A 21283-nucleotide genomic window follows, 5' to 3' on the forward strand; every position below is an offset into this window, starting at 1 on the left:
CATGCACACGCTTTCCCACCTAGATTGCATGTACACTCTTTCTCGCAGATTTTGCACATTCTCTCTTTCCAACCTAGCTTCCATGTTCACTGGTTCCCACCTAGCGTGCAGATCCACGCTGTCTCACATAGCTTCCATGGCGATTCTTTCCCACCTGCCATCCACAACTAGCGTTCATGTCACTCCTTCCCATCTACCTTGAACCTCCACTCATTCTCATCTAGCTTGCACGGCCACTCCTTTCCATGCACCGTGCGCATCCCCTCTTTCTCACCTACCATTGCCATCTAGCATTCATGCCACTCCTTCCCATCTACTTTGAATCCCTGCTCATTCTCATCTAGCTTGCACAGCCACCCCTCTCCATGTACCGTTTGCATCCCCTCTTTCTCATCTACCGTTGCCATCTAGCATTCATGCCACTCCTTCTCACCTATCTTCCACATCCACTCTTTCCCACCTAGTATCCACGTTCACTCTCTCCCACCTAGTATCCACGTTCACTCTCTATCACATAGCTTGCTCGGCCACTCTTTCCCACCTATCATTCGCACCTAACACTCATGCCGCTCTTTCCCAACTCGCTTCAGTGTTCACTCTTTCCTATCCAGCTTGCATGTCCACTCTTTCCCACCTAGTATCCACGTTCACTCTCTCCCACCTAGTTAGTATCCACATCCACTCTTTCCCACCTAGTATCCACGTCCACTCTCTATCACATAGCTTGCTCGGCCACTCTTTCCCACCTAGTATCCACGTTCATTCTCTATCACATAGCTTGCTCGGCCACTCTTTCCCACCTACCATTCGCACCTAACACTCATGCCGCTCTTTCCCAACTCGCTTCAATGTTCACGCTTTTCTATTCAGCTTGCATGGACACTCTTTCCCACCTCACTTGCGCGCCCACTCTTTCCCTTGTAACATATTACAAGACTACCTTATATGTTCTTTTTCTTTTCATTGAATATTCAAAAATACAGCTGGTCATCAGATTTTGGTATGGTTCACCAGATCACTTTACACCACAATTATCCAACAGAGATATATTATTTCAATCACGGTAAAAAGAGGTGTTTTCCCTTTCTTTTAAATTAAAATCTTTTATTTGTACTTCTTCAAATCCTAATGAATGCCCCTCAAATTTACAGAACCTTAGGCAACAGCGGCGATGTCAACCCAGAGTGTCTTCGCCCCACATGTATTACTTAGCTTTCAAGTGTACTCATAACAGTTGGATTTAGTAATGACGCCAAAGGGTGTGAGATATGCAGACGTTCACCTTCCAAAAGGCTGCCTTTCTGGACTCAAGCACCTCCTTGCTGACAGTGTACAAAGAAGCCGAAAGAAAGCGAAGCTGCTCGTTGCCCTGCGTACGCACCACTTGGCCTTGTGCTTAGGGGCAAACTGCACCTTTTGAGTGAATTTAGGTTTGGAACTGTTTCACAATTATAATATGTGTCATGTTCGATTTGAATCCCCATTTTTACTAATTGATTGTATTGTTATGTATATACAAAGGCATTTCGCTATGTGCATAAATAAGTTTATGGAATGCAGAGGTGTAGTCCTTGTAGTTTACAACACAAAGCTGCCGGCATTCCCATTACAATCTTTTATGTTTGGCAGAATTTCAGTATCTTGCCTTCTTTCCTCTTCTACAAAAGTCCTGTCAGTTCACCGCAAGGACTCGCTGGGCCTGATTTGCAATGGTGATGTCCAATGTAAATACGCTTTGCAAATCAGGCTCTCTGGCTTTTTTTCACCGTTTCTGAGCTGTGCCATCTAGGTACCCCTTTCCTTTCCGTCTTCCCCTGTCACACTCCCCCCAGAATCATATCCAGTCTACTTGGCAATAAGCGTTCCCAGGCTGAAATGGGCTGTATTTGTCAAGCAAAATATAAGTGCTATGCGTATCAATAAAAATTAACTCTAGCGAGCCTTTGAATTATTAAATAACTGGACCTTATGACTGCAATGCATAGGCTGAGGTTGCAACGTGCTGCATGAAACCTTTTCCCCATGCAAACAATGGTTTTAAGGACGTCTTGTTTGTTTTTTTTGCTGCAGAATACTCGGTAAACTATTTCTCTTCTCCCGCAGAATGCTGTCCGTTCTGTGTGAATTACTGCTGTTGGTTTGCAAAGCAGCTTACATAGCTAATGTGCCATGTTCTATCCCAATACATGTGTACAGCAGAGCAGTGCGGGTGCCAAATTATAATGGCTGTTTTGGCACCAGATTGCTGGCACCACTGTAACTGTCGGGTCACGTGGCTCCGCTACATCGTCACAACCCGTTTCTTCAGAAGGCGAAAGAAATACATATCATCCCCCGGTGTAGCATCTGGCTGTCCTTCAATAAATACGTGTGGCATTTGGCTGTAAAACCGTTGAGTTGCTCGTCGTATGGGTGAACATGTTAGATAGAAAGCCGCCACTGCGGCGGCAATGCGTAATAATATGCTCGCCAGCCAGCATACCTGCAGCGTGTACAACGTCTGTCTCCACCCACGGGGGCAGCACACATCCTGGACACCCCCTTTCTCACCAGCACTTACACATCTTCTTACGTGCGGCATGTACCATTCTGCAGAGTAAGGGGGAGTCCCTGCCCTGCGTTGATTTACTTACGTGAGGATAATGTTAATTCACTCATATTGAATTTCCTTTTTCCCTTCCACAAACCACTCCGAGGAGGGATTTCCCGTCCACACCCCGCCCCTTCACTAGAGCAGGATGGGACATATCGTCGTTCTCTTACCAATACTGCAGCGTGCGATCCCCGGGGTAATAACATCAAGGATAAATGGAATTCCGAGGTCGGTGACCTACTTTACGTTTTTAGTAATAAATTAGATAAAGTCACTGTGAGAAATTGGGGGTTGGGGGAGATTTAGGTACTGGTAGGTTGGAGAACAAGGTGGCGTTTAAAATAAAAAGTGAACGACACGGGACGTCTGCTTTAAACCGCAAAGCAGAACATCGCACTCTATATTTTATTCATAGTCTGTACATTGCAGCGTGCTGTGCAAAGCAATTTAAAATAAAGCCGAAGCACCAGGGCCAGTGTGTTTATCTTCTGAGAATTATTAACACGCCCCCATCATTGGTTCGTGTAGAATAGTGCATTTACAAACGACAGGCAGGGGCGAGTGAGGGGTCAATTATAATTGGGAAATCTGGTACAGCAAATCTTGGCGATTGGCTGTAGAGGTGGCATTCCATCTCAGCCCATGAGATGAAAAAAAGACACGTTTAAAAATACGCACTGGCAAAGACAACAGCTTTGGCTTTTGTGCAGGAATGGCTTATGCATGTTCCAAACTCTGCTAGGATGGCACTACCCAGAGATAAGATGGCAACAGCTGTAAAATGGTGCACGTATCTGGACATATGATGGCAGTCCCTGGCAAAGGCCTACCTAATGCTGTACATGAGCCAAAACTGTTGATTTTGCCAATGTAATCTTAAAACAGAAATCATTGTCCTAGGAGCAGATGTAGGGTGTGGCCCCTTGCTCCAAAAATCACACACAACAAGGAACAATGTCCAACTTTCATTTAGAAAAAGAACCAGGTATTTTCCAATTCCTTTGAGGCGTTTGCAGACTAGGCATGGTTCCTGCTGCTTACCCTCCAAGTGGGCTCCCACCTCCTTAGCCCAGGCTTCCCTATTCCACCCCCACTACTTCTACAATCTCAGTAACTATTACCAGGTGCCCACCCTTATCTGGATCTATCCCTTACCATACATGGGGCCTTTAAGGCTATGGTCTTCTCTAACTCTCTCCGTCAGGGGCTTCCTAAGTGGATTTACAGGTTTTCCTGATGGTTCTATTTCTTTCCTTCAACAATGGTTAACTTTACAGATTCCCCTCGTTTTCTCCCATGCCCAGCCTCCTTGTCACTCTGTCTCTCTCTCCATTCCTCCTCCCCTGATCTTACTATTTCCCCACTCTCCCTATTATCCACTTCCTGACCTTACCCATCTCCCTCTCCCTGTCTCCACACTCCATACACTGGGTTTGCATCTCTCTCTCTCTCACTCTCTCTCTCTCTCTCTCTCTCTCTCTCTCTCTCTCTCTCTCTCTCTCTCTTCCCCAATATCCCCTCTCCTTTCTATATCCTCCAAATCCCCTCTGGTCTCTACTCTCTTCCACACTCCTCGCTTCCACCAGTACACCTACCTCTACCTCTCACTTCACTCTCTCACCCACACGTTCGTGAGTTCTCCACTGGGTTTGCATCTCTCTCTCTCTCTCTCCCTCTCGCGTCCTCCCCCCATCACAAGGTCCCCCTTTCTTTACTCCAAAGATGCCCCTGTTTCTACTCCCAGCTTTCAAACTCGTTTCTCACTCACACACTCAATCGGTACCACCCTCTGAGACCCAATTTCTTACCTTTACTCTCTCCATGGTACACCCTCCTCGCTGGTCTCTTGGTTGACCTCTTCTGATTCTGACCTCACCCGAATACCTTTCAATCTCTTCTCTCTCACTTGCCTTTAATAGCCCAGCCTAGCCCTGTTGTGGGGTTCCTCTCAGCTGCCATTGGTCCTCCATGTCACATGCTCCACTTGGCTAATCTCTGGCTAAGTTACTGTCCTGGAGGTTGGAGCATCCCCAGGAAGTCTTTAAAAAGGCTTCCAGCTCTGCCCACATTTCGATCTCCATGTGTGTGGTGGCAGCCATGTGTTCTGGCTGCCCGCTTTCTCCTCGGTTCATCTGCTGATGAGTGTTGTTTCCAACTGGGCTTGGAGAGGATTCCTGTGTCTCCCCTGAAGTCTCTTTTCACTCTCAGTCCATTTTCTATTGCACCAACATTCCCATGGCATCTGTCTGGGGTTAGATTGTTGGAGGTTGGGTGTCTCATTCATTTGGCGAGCGAAAATTCAGGTACATTCCATTTCTGGTCCTGATACCATTGCTCTTGATCCAGTTTGAGTTTTCCCGGTTGCACCATGGTGCATCCTGGGATTTGCGGTTATGAAAGAGACCTGGCATCATGTTCAAGCACTCTGGGGGTTAGGGACTAGGGTCCCTCGTATTCCCCTTCTTTGGACAGAGTGACATCTTTGACCCTGCTGCATAGGACTCACATATTATAGCACCCAAAACATAGCCGTCGCAGCCCAAAATCATGCTTCCTGCAGACATTATTTATCCCCCAGATTGGCATCTTCTGTTGCCCATTTATTTGCGTGTGCCACTATTATTCAAGCCAATCAAAAGAACTGTATCCAGCTGTGTGTTGCAGGAGAAGCAATTAAAGTTATTCCTTTCAGGGGCACACAGATCTCTACAGTACATTCACTGATTCACTCTAGCTGCATACTACTTATAGTGAGGTCATCAAACGGCAAACCCCAGAATACATAGATATGTTGGCTAAATAGCCAGAATTGGCTCAATATTCGCCAGGTTACATTTGTGATCGTCAGTTGTCAAGTGTTTCTTCTATAAAATCATGTGGTTTGGTTCAAAGTCTGCAAAACTGAAACATCTGTACACGTTCCATGTTCAATGTTTGAGCAAATCTGTAATATGATAGCAACATAAATACTACCAGCAAACCCATTAAGCCAGGGATAACAAGCATCAACAAGTATTGATAAGTATATGGAGGGACTGTGTGTGTGTGTGTGAAGAGAATCAGTGTTTGAAGGTCAGCATCTCTGTCGGAGTACATTTATTTTGGTGTGTGGGTTGGCAGTGTGTGGGAGTCAGTGTGTAGGTGGGTCTGTGTATGTTTGGGGGCAGTGTGCGAGGATGTTGGTGTGTAGGCAGTGTGTCTGTGCTGGAGCAGTACATGTGTAGAGTCTGTCTTTGCATATGTTGGGGAGTGGCAGTGGGGGGTGTGTGAGTGACTGTATTGGGGCAGCTGGTGTTTGTGGTGTCAGGTCGTGTGTGTGTGGGGGGGCAGGTAGTGTCTGTATGCGTGGAAAGCCACAGTGTTTTGTGGTGAAGTGTGTGTGTTGGGAGCAATGCGTATGGTGCCACTGTGTGCAGGGGCAGTGTGCACAAGGGTAGTGGGTGTGTTTGTGGGAATTCAGTGTGGGCAGGGTCAGTGTGTACAGGCATTGTTTGTGGGTATAGTATGTGGGGGAACAGTGTGCGTGGGTGGCATAGGATGTGTTGAGGGGGCGGTGTTTATGTGTAGAATTGGGCAGTGTTTGGTGGCAGTGTATGTGGATGAACAGGGAATTGTATGAGAGCAGGGTACATCTTTCTGGGGGGAAATTGTGTGTGCATTTCCTTCTCATGCTATTTGCACAAGTCAGAACTTTCTTCTTGTGTTCATTCCGTAAAGCAGGTAGGAATACAAAATATGTCACAAAGGAAACATGCCTTGTTTATAGTCTTTCCCTGTTTCCTCTCTTCTGAAGTGCCTTGTGGGGAAACGATGTGTGATAGAGATTGAAACTGCTTTTGACTGCCTGTCCATCCTAGATCTACGCAGTCCCCAAATGTGTTACAAAAATAAAGCTCTGCCAGTTCAGAAAAAGGCCAAAACAAGGCCAGCTACACAAAACGAAGCAAATAGGCTGAACATATAGGAAATCGCCTGGCAGTGCCAGCTTTCAGGCATGGGTGGGGATTACACGAACTTCACAAAGGGAGCCAATGATGTCCCCCTTGTGAGGTAATGTTTCAATTCCCTATTTCCCCTAGTACCAATCGGGTGGACATCACAAGCTTGCCGATGAGACAGTGAAGCATGAGGCTGATGGAAAACATGGCAAAAGAGTCTGCAATGGGCATGGATTGGGTGGAGAGGGGCAATGATGGGAGAGAAGCCACATAGGCTTTTAGCATGGCCATGAGTATCAAAAAGGAAGGCAGATAACCAAACAAAATGTGCCGGCTGTGTGCCCCTCCCCACATGCCATCTCCCCTATATCTTCTTTTCCCATATCACTAGTTTGTGCTTTGTACATGGCGCTTTATGAGCCACCTAATAGCCACAAATAATAAAGGGAGGATAGCTCAGGGGCAATGTGATTGCCTTGGAAGCAAGACAACACAGAGTAACACAGGTTTTCTCCCCAGATCCGCGCTTAGAAACCTATGGGATAAATAACCTATCATATCATATCAAGTGTCACTGGTGAACGTTTCACAAGCAGTTAACTCTTATGTTCTTAAGTTGCTGTTTCTGTCCGTAATCACCGAATTTTCAGAAAATGAGGGAGGGATACATTGTGTAGGCACATTACATGTTTGCCAGCGATGCCAAACAGCTCATCTAGTGTGATATACTGAACAAGTGGCACTGGCCTATCGAAAATGAAAAGATATCATCAACATAGTTTCCATAGCTTACCAAGCATGACCAGTACTGTATCATTAAACATTAATAAGGCATTTACCCCATTAAATGAGCATTCAGGGTTTTTGCAGTTTAAAATACTTGCAGGCAGTGTAAGATATTGGGCCTCATCATGAGTTTGGCGGTAACCCTTAAATGTGGCGGTAGCGCTATTACCGCCGCATTTAAGGTTCCACCAAATCACGGGTTTGGCAGATTTCCCCCCAGCTCTGAGCTGGGGGGAAATGCACCGAAATTTCGCGCTCATACCACCGGCGGGAAATCCACCGGCGATAAGAGCGCGAAAATTACCCATTGAGCCCAATGAGGAATGGGGAATTTACGAATGGGCTTAGTGGGGAATGGGCAATACCCGTTCCCCCAAACCCACGATCCGATGCTATTAGCGCCAGGTGGTTTGGTGGCAGGGCTATTAACGCCGGCGCTAACAGCGCCGGCGTTACCGCCCAACTCGTGATGAGGCCCATTTTGTCTTATTGGGGTAAATTTGGGATTTGGCATTATTTTCTTACCGTAAAAATATTGGCAGTAATTTGGTGGTAAATTAGTCTTGCATTTAGATTGGGTTTGGCCTCCCTCATATTATTTTAGTAACCATACATTGTTAGCTTATATTGGTGGTAATTTTAGTGATATTTTGTTTTGTGGTATTTATACCTGTGGTATAGTGGTGAGCATGGTTTTCTTTTTATACTATAACCCCATCATAAAACAGACCTTTCCTTTCTGTTAGTATCCCCCTTAGTTGTCTGTAGAGTGCTCCAGACCTATGCACTGTTAGAACCCAATGATTTTATTCAAAGCGCCACCTACAGTTTGTGGCTGGTATCACTGGCTTATATACATCCAGTAATCTATGTGCCATTAGACATTACTGGCTTATGGACATCCAGTAATCTATCTATCATATCAGATTCCTTCCCATCGGCATACAAGGAAGGCACACACACACACAAACCTGCCTTATCACTAAATATTATTAGCTTCCTCTGGGTTGTTATTTTACCTGCAGTAGTAAATTGGCAAATGCATTACTGAACAGATATGAACCTCCCCTGTATACTTCATATATATATATATATATATATAAATGAATTCACAGATGCAAAAATGACACCAAAATCCCATTTGTTTTCCTATAAACTTATTATATTATACCTTATTTACACATCATTAAGTCTTACCATGGGTACATTGCATCGTCATCTGGAATACAAAAAAAGACAAAAAACAGAACAAGCAAGTCTTTTGAAACATGGATTAATGTTCCCACATTCTGAACATGACGAAAAATAAACATGCACTGACTTCCTGCACTGTAATAACCTCAGCCACTCATACGGCTCTCACTTGGCACATATCTTACCAAAATTAGTATTTCTTTGAAGTTCCCAGCATGAACTTGCTATATTCGCAAATGCAGGCCCAGTGTCAGCATGAAATGCTTCAGTAATCTTGTGTGGGGAGCACCAGTGAGATATTTCTCACAGCCAGCGCTCTAACCTCTTGGAACACCGTCAGTCTAACCATCCCAGCCTGAACTAACTTTTCTCTGCATTTCTTGTCCCAAGAAATCTCCTATCCTTCCCCTTTTGAAGTTTGTTGTCTGCCTATAATTTCCCCCAATCAGGTTAACAAGAATGTGTTCTGCATCAACCTTCATGTTTAGAACAATGAGGGCTTTAGGCCTTCCTGAATAAATGCTTAATTCTGTTTCCTGCTGCCTCTTTCCCTCTACTCTCCACAAGCGAATACAAAAAAAAAACGCCAGTGTGCATTTAAAAATGAATTACAGCAGTGCCGTTAAAACATGGATTTTCACCTCAATTTGCATATGAGACTGCATTATAATGTTAGGGAAGTTAGAATTAGTATTTTAGCAATGTTAATTATGTTAGTTATATAACTTATTGTAGTCTCCATGTATGAGATATCCAAAAATGGTGCACTTCATTATTTGACCTGGCAGCACTAAGCTTTTCTATGTGTGCATTTTATTCTCTGCAGTTTCAAGTTGAGCTTGGCTGTGTTGTAAAACCTGTACTTTGCATGCCACCAACAACACATTTACATGTCACACTGGCAAACATATATATATATATATATATATATATATATATATATATATATATATATATATATGGTATTACTGCTGGCAAAATAACACTACATGCTGACAATACAATGCCATTGCATTTGCAATAAAAAAAAATGCCATTACATTTTGGTTAAATAAAAAATGCCATTACATTTGATAAAATGCTATATATGTCCTTACATATGCCCTCCTTTTCCAACAATTCTGGCTACCCAAATCCACAATTGGAGGAAACCCAAATTGTTTTTCTTTCTTTCTATTATATGAATCACAATTGAAATAATAGCAACTTAATAAAATGAACATTGACATATTTCATAATAAACCACTGCTCAATCATTATAACATTAAAACATATCCCAAATGGGTCCATGAGTCCTCATACACATGTGCATATGCATGTATAACTTTTTCTTAACCGAAGTGTCCGCCATCAACATTTCATTTTCATGTATGATAACAAAAACAATAAAATAAAATAAATAAATAAAATAAATGACCAATATAACTAACTAAAACAAATAATTAAAATAACAAACCTGTGATTCTCCACCACACTCCTTTTCAGTCCCATAGAATAATACTATGCTTCATCAGGAACGCCGTAGAATTAAGTTCAATTCACTACTGTTCTTTTAAAAACATTCATCATTTTTATGATTGCACCTCTGAGATTTTCTGATCATCAATTTTTCATCATCTGGTTCCTTCGGTGAAATTCTTTCATCCTGGCACCCTTGCATGCTTTTCCATAGAAGTCATCTCTTTGGGTGTCCCTGTTACTTTGTCTTCACCTCCATAATTTGGCTCTGGAGTCTTTTCTCGAGCTTCATCTCGTGGACTCCAGGACTCCGTCATCTCTCGTGTCCCCCGGTCCTGCGATCACTGACCCCAAAAGATCAATTAATTTTTCTAAATTAAATAGAAAAGAGACAGATTAAGTACATAGCACAATACCAATTTTACCATTTCTACCACACGAAAATAAAATGTAGGCCAAAACATTCTGCTTGAGTCTTCTAAATTCTGAAACTAAGCACATGTTAGAGATAAAACCATAATATACATAAGACACCATTATACATAAAAAAATATATTTCAACATTGTGCCATAATAATTCAACCTGATTCAGCCCCTTATGTCAATGTTTATCACCTATGGTATTTTCATTTAGATTTATCTCTACAATAAGGACTACATCTATTTTTATTTCTATGGTGTGGGATACTATGAAGACAGCTACTGTGTCTTTCTTTCCATGTATTCAGGGTACTTAAGCTGTTTCTACTTGCTCAAGCCTCCTGACTTCATGTTTGGGATGACGGGGCTTAATTTGGTTAACATTAACAAATTGCTCTGTCACCATTTCACCCTCTGTCTTTAATATTTTGTAAACTACTGGGGACACCCTATCCACAATCTCAAATGGCCCTTGCCAGGCCACAAGAAATTTAGAATATTTATGTTTACCTTTTCCAAAATGAAATTTATATACCTGATCCCTACATTATACTCTTTCACAGACATCTTTCTATCATAATATGACTTTGCACTGTCAGCAGCTCTTTCCAAATTTCGCTGCACAAATGCAAATGCATGTTGTAAATGCTTCCTCAGTTCTTCCACATATTCGTGAACTGTAGATGCACTCACAAGTGTCTGTTCATGTGTTCTGTATAATAAATGTCGTGGCAGTACCATCTTCCACCCTGTTAACACCTCATGAGGACTGATACCTGTCGCTTTAGCAGGAGCCGATCTGATTGCTATCAAAACCAGGGGTAATAGTAAATCCCAGCTGGAACCTGCCTCTGCTACAAACTTCTTTAATATCTCCACAACAGACCTAAAGCAACGTTCAGCATTCCCAGAAGTGGCGGGCCCGTACGTAATATGCAGTTTCCTTTTCACCCCCAATATCTGCCACATCTTACTCATCAAGGTGCTTGTGAAATGACTTCCTCTGTCTGCCTCTATTCTTTGTGGTAATCCAAATCTTGAAAATATATGATTTACCAGTAATGTAGCTGCTGTTTGCGCACTACAATCTGGTGCAGGAATACACTCTGCCCATTTCGACATCAAACAAACTACGGTTAAAAGATAACGGTTCCCCCTACTCAACCTTTTTACAGGCCCTACATAGTCAATTTGCAAATATTACCATGGATGTGTCAAGCCATCTTTTCATCAGTGGCGCTCTATGCATTGGTGAAGCGGGTTTAAATTAGGCACATTCCAGGCAACCCCTAGTGTATAATTCCACATCTTGGGACATATGTGGCCAGTAAGAATAATTTTTCAGAATTTCTAAAGTCTTTTATAAACCTCTGTGTCCTGCAGTTATGGCATTGTGTGCATGGTGTAGCATTAGCCCTCTGAATGAAAGGGGTACCACCCACTGTATCTGCCCACACTCTCAACTCTTCTTTCCCTGTACAATCATTTTCAGTTAAAGGATTTTGTTCGGAGTCCATCAAACGATTATAATAGATCCCCAATATTGGATCATCTTTTTGCGCCTTAATCAGATCTTGATCTGGTGTATCATAACTCCATTACACTACTGGTTGTTCTACCTCTTTTGGAACCTTAGAGCGTGTAAATGCATCTATTTGTATTTCACCAATTAAGTGTTCAATGGGTAACAACTCTCCCATAACACCCCCAATCTTGGCTAATTGATCTGCTTTATCATTTCCCTCCTTATCTTCTACTGGCGTTTTCAAATGCCCACGCATTTTCCTCCAGTACACTGTTAAATCATTTTCTGACACTAATTTGTCTATAGCCTGTATCATTTTCCCTTGCTTGAGGGGATTTTTATTATATGAAAGCATGCCTCTTGTTTTCCAGCCAGGCAAATATTCTACAAAGCTATTTTGTGCATAATCAGAATCAGTCACCAGCACAATTTTACTGAATGTATTATCAACAGCAGTTGTAATTGCTTTATAAATGGCTGCTAATTCTGCTATCTGGCTACTCCTAGCCACAATTCTCATCCCTATACTAGGAATGTCTTCACATTTCAACCAGACATTTCCTATCCGTGATACCAACTGTTTATTGCTGTCATTTTCAATGTGAAAGACATTTCCATCAACATATACAGTTGGTAAATTCTTGCATGTCTTTTCATCAAAAGCTTTATGTGGTGATTGCTCAGACTCCTGCAAAGTAGATTCCACCTCTGCTTCGTCAGATACACATTCAGCTGCACAGTCATGTAAATCTGCTAATCCTTGAGCAACTGGGCTCTTTTTATTTTGGCCATACCTCACTCCTACAGGAAAGCCTTGCAACGCCAATGTCCATGAAGTAATTCTGGACTGTGCTAGATTGCCTGACCTAATCCTTTTACTCTGTAAAAACTGTAATGGTTAATGATTTGTCTGAATAATTACCTTTTCCCCTTGAACAATGGGGCGGAAATGCTGCAACACCCACACAGTGGTCAAATGGCCTTTTCACATTCACTGAATTTGATCTCAACCTGGAAAAATGCCTTACTTGCATAAGCAATGGTTTTGTGGTTCAAATCATGTTTTTGATATAACACTGCTGACGTACAATGTTCAGTGAAACCTATTTCTATAAAGAAAGAAACGAAGAGAAATTGTATGGGATACGCTAGACACAGTGCCTTTATGAGACATTCCTTCAATTTAGCAACTGCCTCAGATTGCTCCTTTTCCCATTTCCAGGGTGTATTCAGCTTCAATAATTTAGTTAATGGTTGAGTAATTTCAGCATAATTTTCAATACGTTTCCTGTTATATCCCGTCATTCCTAATAAACTTTTTAAACCTTTTACTTTTCTAGTATCTTTCAATTTCTGTATGGCCTCCACCTTTTTCTTTTGTGGATTTAGCCCATGTTCAGTTACCTCATGGCCTAGGAAATTCACCTTTTTCTTGCACCATTGGGCTTTCTGCAAAGCTACTTTGGCACCTACCTTTTGCAATTGGCCAAGTACATGTCTAATCTCATCAAAATGGCTTTCAAGTTTTCATTTTTTATCAGTACATCATCCACATAAACTATAGTTCCTCTTTCCGCTGCATCAGGCATAGCCTTTCTCAAAAATATGCCAAATTCGCTCCCACTATTGACATACCCAAATGATGTTCTAGCCCATGTGTATTGCGTTTTATCAAATGAAAATGAAAATTAATTCTGAATATCCTCTGCCAGTGGCACACACCAATATCCAGATGTGAGATCTAATGTAGTAAATACTTTTGACCCATGCACCTGAACAAGGCCTTGATCAATGAATGGGAGTGGCCATCTAGACACTGGCACTCTTTTATTTAATTCCCTCAGGTTTGCACACAGACGCCATTGACCATTTGGCTTTAACATACCCAAAATAAGAGTGTTGGAGGTGCTATGAATGGGCCTGATAATTCCCCTAGACTCCAAATGTTTAATTATCTCTGCCAATGACTCTAAACATGCCAGCCGTATTCGATATTGACGCACAAATACTGGATTTCTACCACACCCCTCTGGTAATGTGGCAACATTTAAATTAGTTAGGCCGCAATCATATGCATCTTTGGCAAAAACGTCTTTAAATTCCATAAATATTTTTCTCAATTCATTCTTATCCTCTTCACTATAACATGCATCTGCTAACAGAATCTGCTCCTCTACCATTTTTGAGAATTCTGGGAAATCCTCCAGTGGAGGAATCTCTGTGCTGTCTTCTAACTGTGTGGCTGTATCTCTCTGTAAAGCTGCCAGTGTTAAACATTTTGGCATGTCAGCTTCCATTTCAATGTGCTGATTTTCTGTTTCATTTTCATTTAAGTCAAATACTATACACTTCTCTTGGTGACAGCATACTGTCTCATTGGAATCATAAAGTTGCCCAGATTGAATTTTAAAGATCCCTTTGGGTTGAGAATCCAGATATTCTGGCAACACACCCTGTGCATCTACATATCTCTCAGGGATATTTCCAATCACCATGTTATTGAAATCCGCAGTATAATGTGTTTTTTGTATGGCCATTCCTAATAAAGAATTCTCTTCTAAATGAATATCCTGACATCCTTTATTATTCACCATAATTTTGACAGACCCTTCTCCAACATCTATCAATGGGGTGTATTCATAATCCAGGCCTTGCTGTTTCATAGATTAATTCAAGCACACAAATGCATCAGAATCTTTAATTTGCTGTAAATTCTTGCACTTTAGTGTTATAGCAACCTGCTTGGTGAATGCAGGAATAGTAATATCTTTCTTCACCTTTAATTCAATTGCATACGGGACCAATTGTGCACAATGATAAGCCTTTCTCTTGTCTTCAAATTCGGGCACAGGCCCACCTAGCCAGGACCATATTTTTTGGTTAAGGAAATCTAACACCATACACATTCTGTGCATAATATCATTACCCAATACATTTTGTGTTCCACTCACTATCCACACAAGTTGCAGTAGATGGTTTTGTGTCCAATATTAATCTTTAGCATGCACCTTCCTGCAATTCGATTTTCAAAATCTGGATTGTCCAAACCAGAGACATATTGGTTTCTAATTCTAAATTTTGGGATCTCCTCCCTCTCCATTCTTCTCTGCAGTAGTTTCTCATTAATAAAACTCCTTTCCTTTTCAAGCGCCAAAGTGGCTTTTATCATTTTAGAATGGTCATTTATACCAATGTGAATCCATGGCTGCTCATCTTCCATGTGTATTCAGCAAGGGTGGTGATGTGTTTTTCTTTGTCTGCTTTAGGAATAGTGTTCTGTTTGCATTTCTTCTCTTTTAAATAGAAGCACAATGTGTGTTCATCTATTGCAGTTTGCCATTTCTTCCTGTGATCCAAATAAATCTGCACATATTGTCTTTCTTTTTCACTTGGCATTTTATCCTGACACATCACTATGACAGTGACACTAGGTACACAGCTATTCTGTAGGTATACCTCCACTGCATCACTCGTTTTAGCAACCGTGTGACATTCATTTATACTGCTGTTTTGTGATTTTATTTTCGTAGGTATTAATGGTTTTTGGGTTAAAGACCACAGTACCCCATTTACCCCATCTATAAGAGGAGACAATCTTTTCAGGCAATCTGTTCCCATCAGGAATGGAATTTCACAAATAGATGTGATCAACACTTCCTGTTTCATTCCGTGTTTTCCTATCTTTATGTCAACCTCGGTGACACCGACGATAGGCACCTCCTCCACTTTGCCTCATTGTGATCTGATTCTGTGGAGATCCCCCTTCATTGATACTTTTTACCAATTCTTTGGACATAATTGTGGCCTGTGCACCTGTGTCAATCATTGCAAATGTATTGCATTTCTCTTCCACAGTAATGGGAGCATAAAAACTGTCTTCAACTTCCTCTAACACACACAAAAAGGGTGAATTCTTACTGATTTCAGGATTCACTTTTCTCAGACCTTTTTCACTTTTGGCTAAGCACATTGGTAAATGAAAAGACATGTTTTCCATCCTTTCTGTCCATTTCCGTTTGAGAAAGCTTACTCATTTCCCCATATTCAGAGGTCCTTTGGAGTGTGGCCACTGTTCGCCCTTCCACCCGGGGATCATCAGAGATCACACTACAATACTCCAACTGAATATGCGTAGAAACATCACTTGATAATTTGTCATTTTCTAATTCTGGGCTTTTGTGGGTATTTGGCATGGTACCAATCTTTTTAACTTCCTCAAAAATCTGTGTACCCTCCCTTTGAGTACTTATTCTTCCTGACTGTATTTTATTAGCGTCTTGATTGTCTAGGGAGAGCATTTTAACATTCACCTCTACCCCCTCATCAATTACTTTACCCCTGCACGAGTTGTCTTTCTTAAATCTGTCTCTTTGTTCTTTTGGAATTTCATGTTTTCCTTTTTCATTTGCACACATTTCCAACGTTTGATTTAACTCCATGGTAAACCAAACTTCTTTTTTAGATGTATTTGCAATTTCTGTCACATGTTCATTTGCCGGCATTTTCATTTTTAAATTATTAAGCATCTCAGAGTCATTATGCAAAACCAGATCAGGGCAATCTGTCTTTTTAGCATTGCAGATATCATGAAGATTTAGTCACTTATTATCAGAAATCACCCGGTCACTGCAATGGCCTTCTGCCCCATTTTTTTGATGACTGTTTTTGGGCCGTACAGAGCTTTCCTATTTGTTCAGCCAACATTTTCACTCGGGCCTCAAGACACTGGAATCTTTCCATCTCTCTAGAATCTTCTCTCTGCGGCCTATGCCGATATTGGTTGTTTTCCCCCTGGTTGAATCTATTCTGATATCTCTCAGGAGAAAGATTCTGATTGGTGTTGTTTCTGAACTCTTGATTCATGTGGGGCGGGGAGCGGGGTGTACCTATCCTTTGGTTGTAGTCCCCTGGTGGCGGTGATTGATTATATTGAGGCGGGGCATAATTCATATTCTGTCTCATGTCCAGTCTCTCATTTTGTGAGTATTGTCCCCTATGCTGATTCCCATTTTCAGTAAATCGATCCACATACTGGGGTCTGTCTTGATTACCATAGATCATGGTGTTGGGGTCAAATCTGCTCTGTGTCCCCAATGTCTGGTAGGGACCATTATTTCTTTGATCCTGGCTTGGTCTCTGATTATTGTTCATACCAGACATGTCAGGCCGATATCCTGCCCGGGGCCTATCTCCTAAGTACCTAGGGCTAATGTAGCTCTCCCTATTACTAGGATCATGTGATTGAAACATCGGTGCAGAGAGCGGCAACCTTTGTTGATTACCTCTCTGTTCGGGTATCACATTATTTTAACCTGGACTTTGAGCGGACTCAAGTGACATTTTAGCTGACCTGATCTCCATCACTATTGCTGAGGATTCTTTAGATTTTGGTCTAGTGTCTTTCATTTTATCACTCTCTCTACCCTGACAGTATAGCACTTCATATAGTTTTGTACTTTGGTGCACAATCCACTCGAGGGACTTGTCACGATCAAATTTGCGGACTAACTGTGATATGCTGTCTTTCTGCAACCCATAGAAGTAGTCAGTTTTAAACCCATTGGAATTGGGGTCAAAAGATACATCAAAGCAAGAAAAAGCTCTTTTTAAATCTTGTAAAAATTGGCATGGGGACGTATTTGGCCCAGCTGTAATTGTGTAAGCAACTTTCTTTGCCTCCTGTAATGATTGGAATGGAGAAAAATGACATCTAATCTCCTTTTCGAACTCTGCCATGTCATGTTCAGCTATTCATTTAATCCTTTTTTTAATGATACTGGCTGTGGGAGCGTCCAGAGTTAAGTGAAAGCATTGACTGTATTGTCCCTTAGGTATCTGGAGGGCTTTAAATATATTGTGCACCGCTTCTAAGTGGCCCTCTATACAGCACTCCCCTGCTTTTTTGAATGGTTTGATTAGAGCCTTGACAGATTTCATTATTTTGATTGGGCTACTTGTTGCTATGCATGGGACTGCACTACTTTGTGATTCAACCCTTGTTTCAGGCGTATGGGATTGGTGGCGGCCCCCAATGGGTTTGTCAAATCCCCCAAGGGCGCTGCAACCAAGTTCAGTCACCTGCCCAGCCACTGGGGCACTAGCTCTCCGTGGAGAAATAGAATTCACCTCAATTCCATTGAATGTGGTGCCATGTTGTTTGCCCTGGGACCTGGAAATGCATATTAGCTGTTCCAAATCCTTGCACTTTTTTAAGGAGCCGATCCTCCTCCTTACGCAAATAATTGTTTTCATCACCCATCTTATTAATCACATTTTGCATATCGCTCATTTGCATTTGGCATTCATTGAATTCTTTGTCTCTCTTGTCTTTTTCTTGAAACATTTCAACTATGCCTTGTTCAGTATTTTGAATATCACTTTCTTTCTCAAAATATTCTTTTTTCAAAATCTGCATTTCCAAAATAACCTAGTCTTTATCTTGTCTAATATGATCTACCAACCCTTTCAAGTGTTATAATTCTTGCTCACTATCCTCAAACTGTTTCTTTCTTTGGGACAATTGAGTGTCAAGGTCTTTGCATTTTGACTGCATGTCCTTTTGACATACCTCCAGTTCTGCACTTAACTTTTCCTCTTGTTTACTAGCTCCATCCAGTTCAACTTTTAATCTGCTAATCAGCTTGGCATCATTTTCTTGCATTCTCAGAGACCTAGTTAAAATGAACCATGTCTTGGCACATAGCCTTATCAGACAATCTTTCTCTGCATGTTTATCATCCTCAGAAGTCAGACCTGGATTATGCTACCTTCTGCAAAAATGCTATCCAATGGTTCTTTCTGCACTTCTGTTAGGCTTAGGAGGTAGTTAGCTCTTATCAACAATTTACAGTCAACATTCATTACATTTGCGCTGTAAAACAAATAATTCGTTCATTTTTTAATAATCATTTCTATGGAAAAACACATAATAGCTTAAAAAAGCGGTGGGCCAATCCCATTCACTTTACGTAAAACAATCGTACATTGTTTAAAAAACAAACAACTATGTTGTGACACTTTAACTTTTCCAATGAACGAATGGCTTCTGTCTTGTTGACAGGTGTTTGGTTCAGTGATCGGCGTAGGGAGCAGTTGCTGTCTCATACTGTTCACAGGGCCTATGTTAGGGTTATTGAATCATCATTCTAGTATTAATTCTAATGATGATTCAATAACCTGCACAGTTTTTTAAAAAAAATGTTTTTAAGAGGCCTGAACAAGAAAGCCAGCCACTCCAGAAACAAAGAGCCACATGGTGCTGGCCACAGCCCAAGAGCTTCCATTTATAAAAAAATATATATTTTAGAGGTAGCAAGGAAGACCACTGGGGTAGCAAGGGAGACCTCATGGGTCGCAGATGCGACCCCCAAATTACATCCCTGTGTCGGACATGGGCCAGGATTGTGCTTACCATTTTACATTTGCAATTCTACTTTGGTCGTTAGGACTGTTTCCGTGATCGGAGTGCCCCTCACATGTATTATTTATTTATTTGGTGTTTTGCGGCATGCTGCCGTCTTTTGATTGCTTTAAATTACTTGTGAGCCTTGACAATGTGACACACATGTGAAATGACATAAGAAAGCATGTCATAATCACTTATAATATCCCAGGGGAGTGACATGGCGCTTTCCCATTGGCCAATTTTCAGCCTTTTTGAGCTGGTTGGTTTCTGAAATTCTGTATAGTCTGGAGATTAGCCAATGGGGGAAGACCTCCCCATTCCCACAGGGCTCTCTGCTCTGATAGGATGGCTATAAGCTCAGTGCTCCATAATCACAGGAACACTGCACTGAGACATGCTGCAAGTGGCACATGGCTCTCAGCTCAACGCTCCCATGATGAGGGGGAGCAGTGGTGAGAGCCACGGTTGTCAGCATTGCGCTCCCTCTTCATTGGAGTGCTTGGCTGATAACCATGCTGTCAGTGCGGCTCCCCACCTTGCCCGGGCTGCACCTGACACATCCATCCCAGGCACGAAAACAGACCTGCCCCTCCACCAACTCCTTACCCTCTTAGGGAGGTGCAGAGGCCCTCCTCCCAGCCCTGCTATAATCCTGCCTGGGCCACACCTCACAGATGCAGCCTAGGCATGTGAAATAAACCGTCCCCTGCCCCACTACTTACCCTGATAAAGTATGAAGGCGGTGTGCCACCCCCATGTTCGCTTCATCTTTTGCCTGGATGCACCTGTCAGACACAGCCCGGCTGCTAATGAACCCTTGATTGATTTCCTTTCTTTTAAAAACATTTATATTTTTTATTTTTTTGGGGACATTATATCTTTATAGACCACGCCCTCATGCCGTACCGGGAGTTATGGGCCATGAATAGCTCATTAAATGCCCTTGCTGTGCTCAGGCCTTTAACTTGGTCTTCAGGGCCCACACGTCCCGGTATGGTCATCGCGCTAGGTCTTTAAAGCTTATTAACACCCGGGGTGGGAGAGCCACCCAATTTGTTTAATTGGATCACAGGCTGAATCCCATGGTCCAAGACATCATTCTAAGCAACCTGATGGTTGCTCCCCCACCCAGTCTTCTTCCCTGGACCCTCCTTGGTCACTGTTCCGTTCACTCTCCACCCCTCTGCCCCACTGACCTTATTCTTTTGGTGGCAGCTGCCACCGCAGCCACATCCTGGCTGCTATGGAAAGCCCTGTCTTCCCTCTCCTTGTCAGCCATCTAAGGTACGTTTTTGTATGAATGAAAAGGACGTCGCGAGCGCATCCTGTTAACTCATACAAAATACATTGCTGTCAGCAGCCCGGGTTTCCAGATTAGAAACCTGTGGTGCGAATAGCAATAACACCTGATCTGAGGGGCCGGATCAGTTCGTCATGGCGCCGGGGACCATTGGTAAGTAACTTAGGCCCTGGGCTCTTACCACCCGATCTGGCCCCCGCATTGGGTCTTATTGCTTAAATTATATTCTGTGGGAGTAATTTGGTGCTCCCCCATTCACCAATTTCTGGTCTATAAGAGCCGCCGTGGCTCGGAAATCCTATATGGCCTGGAAATTAGTCAATACAGGGATTATGTGTCATTCATCCCATGTGTTTGTGCTGGCGGCTGGGATCTGAGCAGCACTCAGAGCCCTTCCAGCAGCTCCGCTCTCCTTCTCGCCCAAGCTGCATCTGACAGACGTGCAGCAGAAATCCCACAACCTCCACTCACTCCTTACCTTGGTGTGGTGGGGAGCGTACGGCACTGCCGCCTGCTGCAAAAATCCTTGCCGGACCACACCTGGCAGGGGCAAATCACCCCAGACCTACTCCATTACCTTGCCTGGCTGCACCTAGCAGACGCTGCCCAGCGGTGTATTAAGCCTTGCCCTGGTCTCCTCATCATGACTGTACTATGTGATTGC

General features: G+C 42.5%; 1 protein-coding gene across 1 annotated transcript in view; it reads left to right on the forward strand.

Annotated features, from left to right (window-relative positions):
* The first annotated feature begins 2716 nt into the window (after positions 1–2716).
* The window catches only part of LOC138473016 (disintegrin and metalloproteinase domain-containing protein 12-like), a 2040250-nt gene continuing 2021683 nt past the window's right edge, over positions 2717–21283 (forward strand). Inside the window, exon 1 of the mRNA XM_069611491.1 lies at positions 2717–2821. Coding sequence (XP_069467592.1) covers positions 2739–2821 — 83 coding nt within the window. The 5' untranslated portion in view covers positions 2717–2738. The remainder of the gene's footprint in view (positions 2822–21283) is intronic.

Source organism: Ambystoma mexicanum, chromosome 8, assembly GCF_040938575.1.
Source record: "Ambystoma mexicanum isolate Mex_15411 chromosome 8, UKY_AmexF1_1, whole genome shotgun sequence".
Taxonomy (NCBI): Eukaryota; Metazoa; Chordata; class Amphibia; order Caudata; family Ambystomatidae; genus Ambystoma; species Ambystoma mexicanum.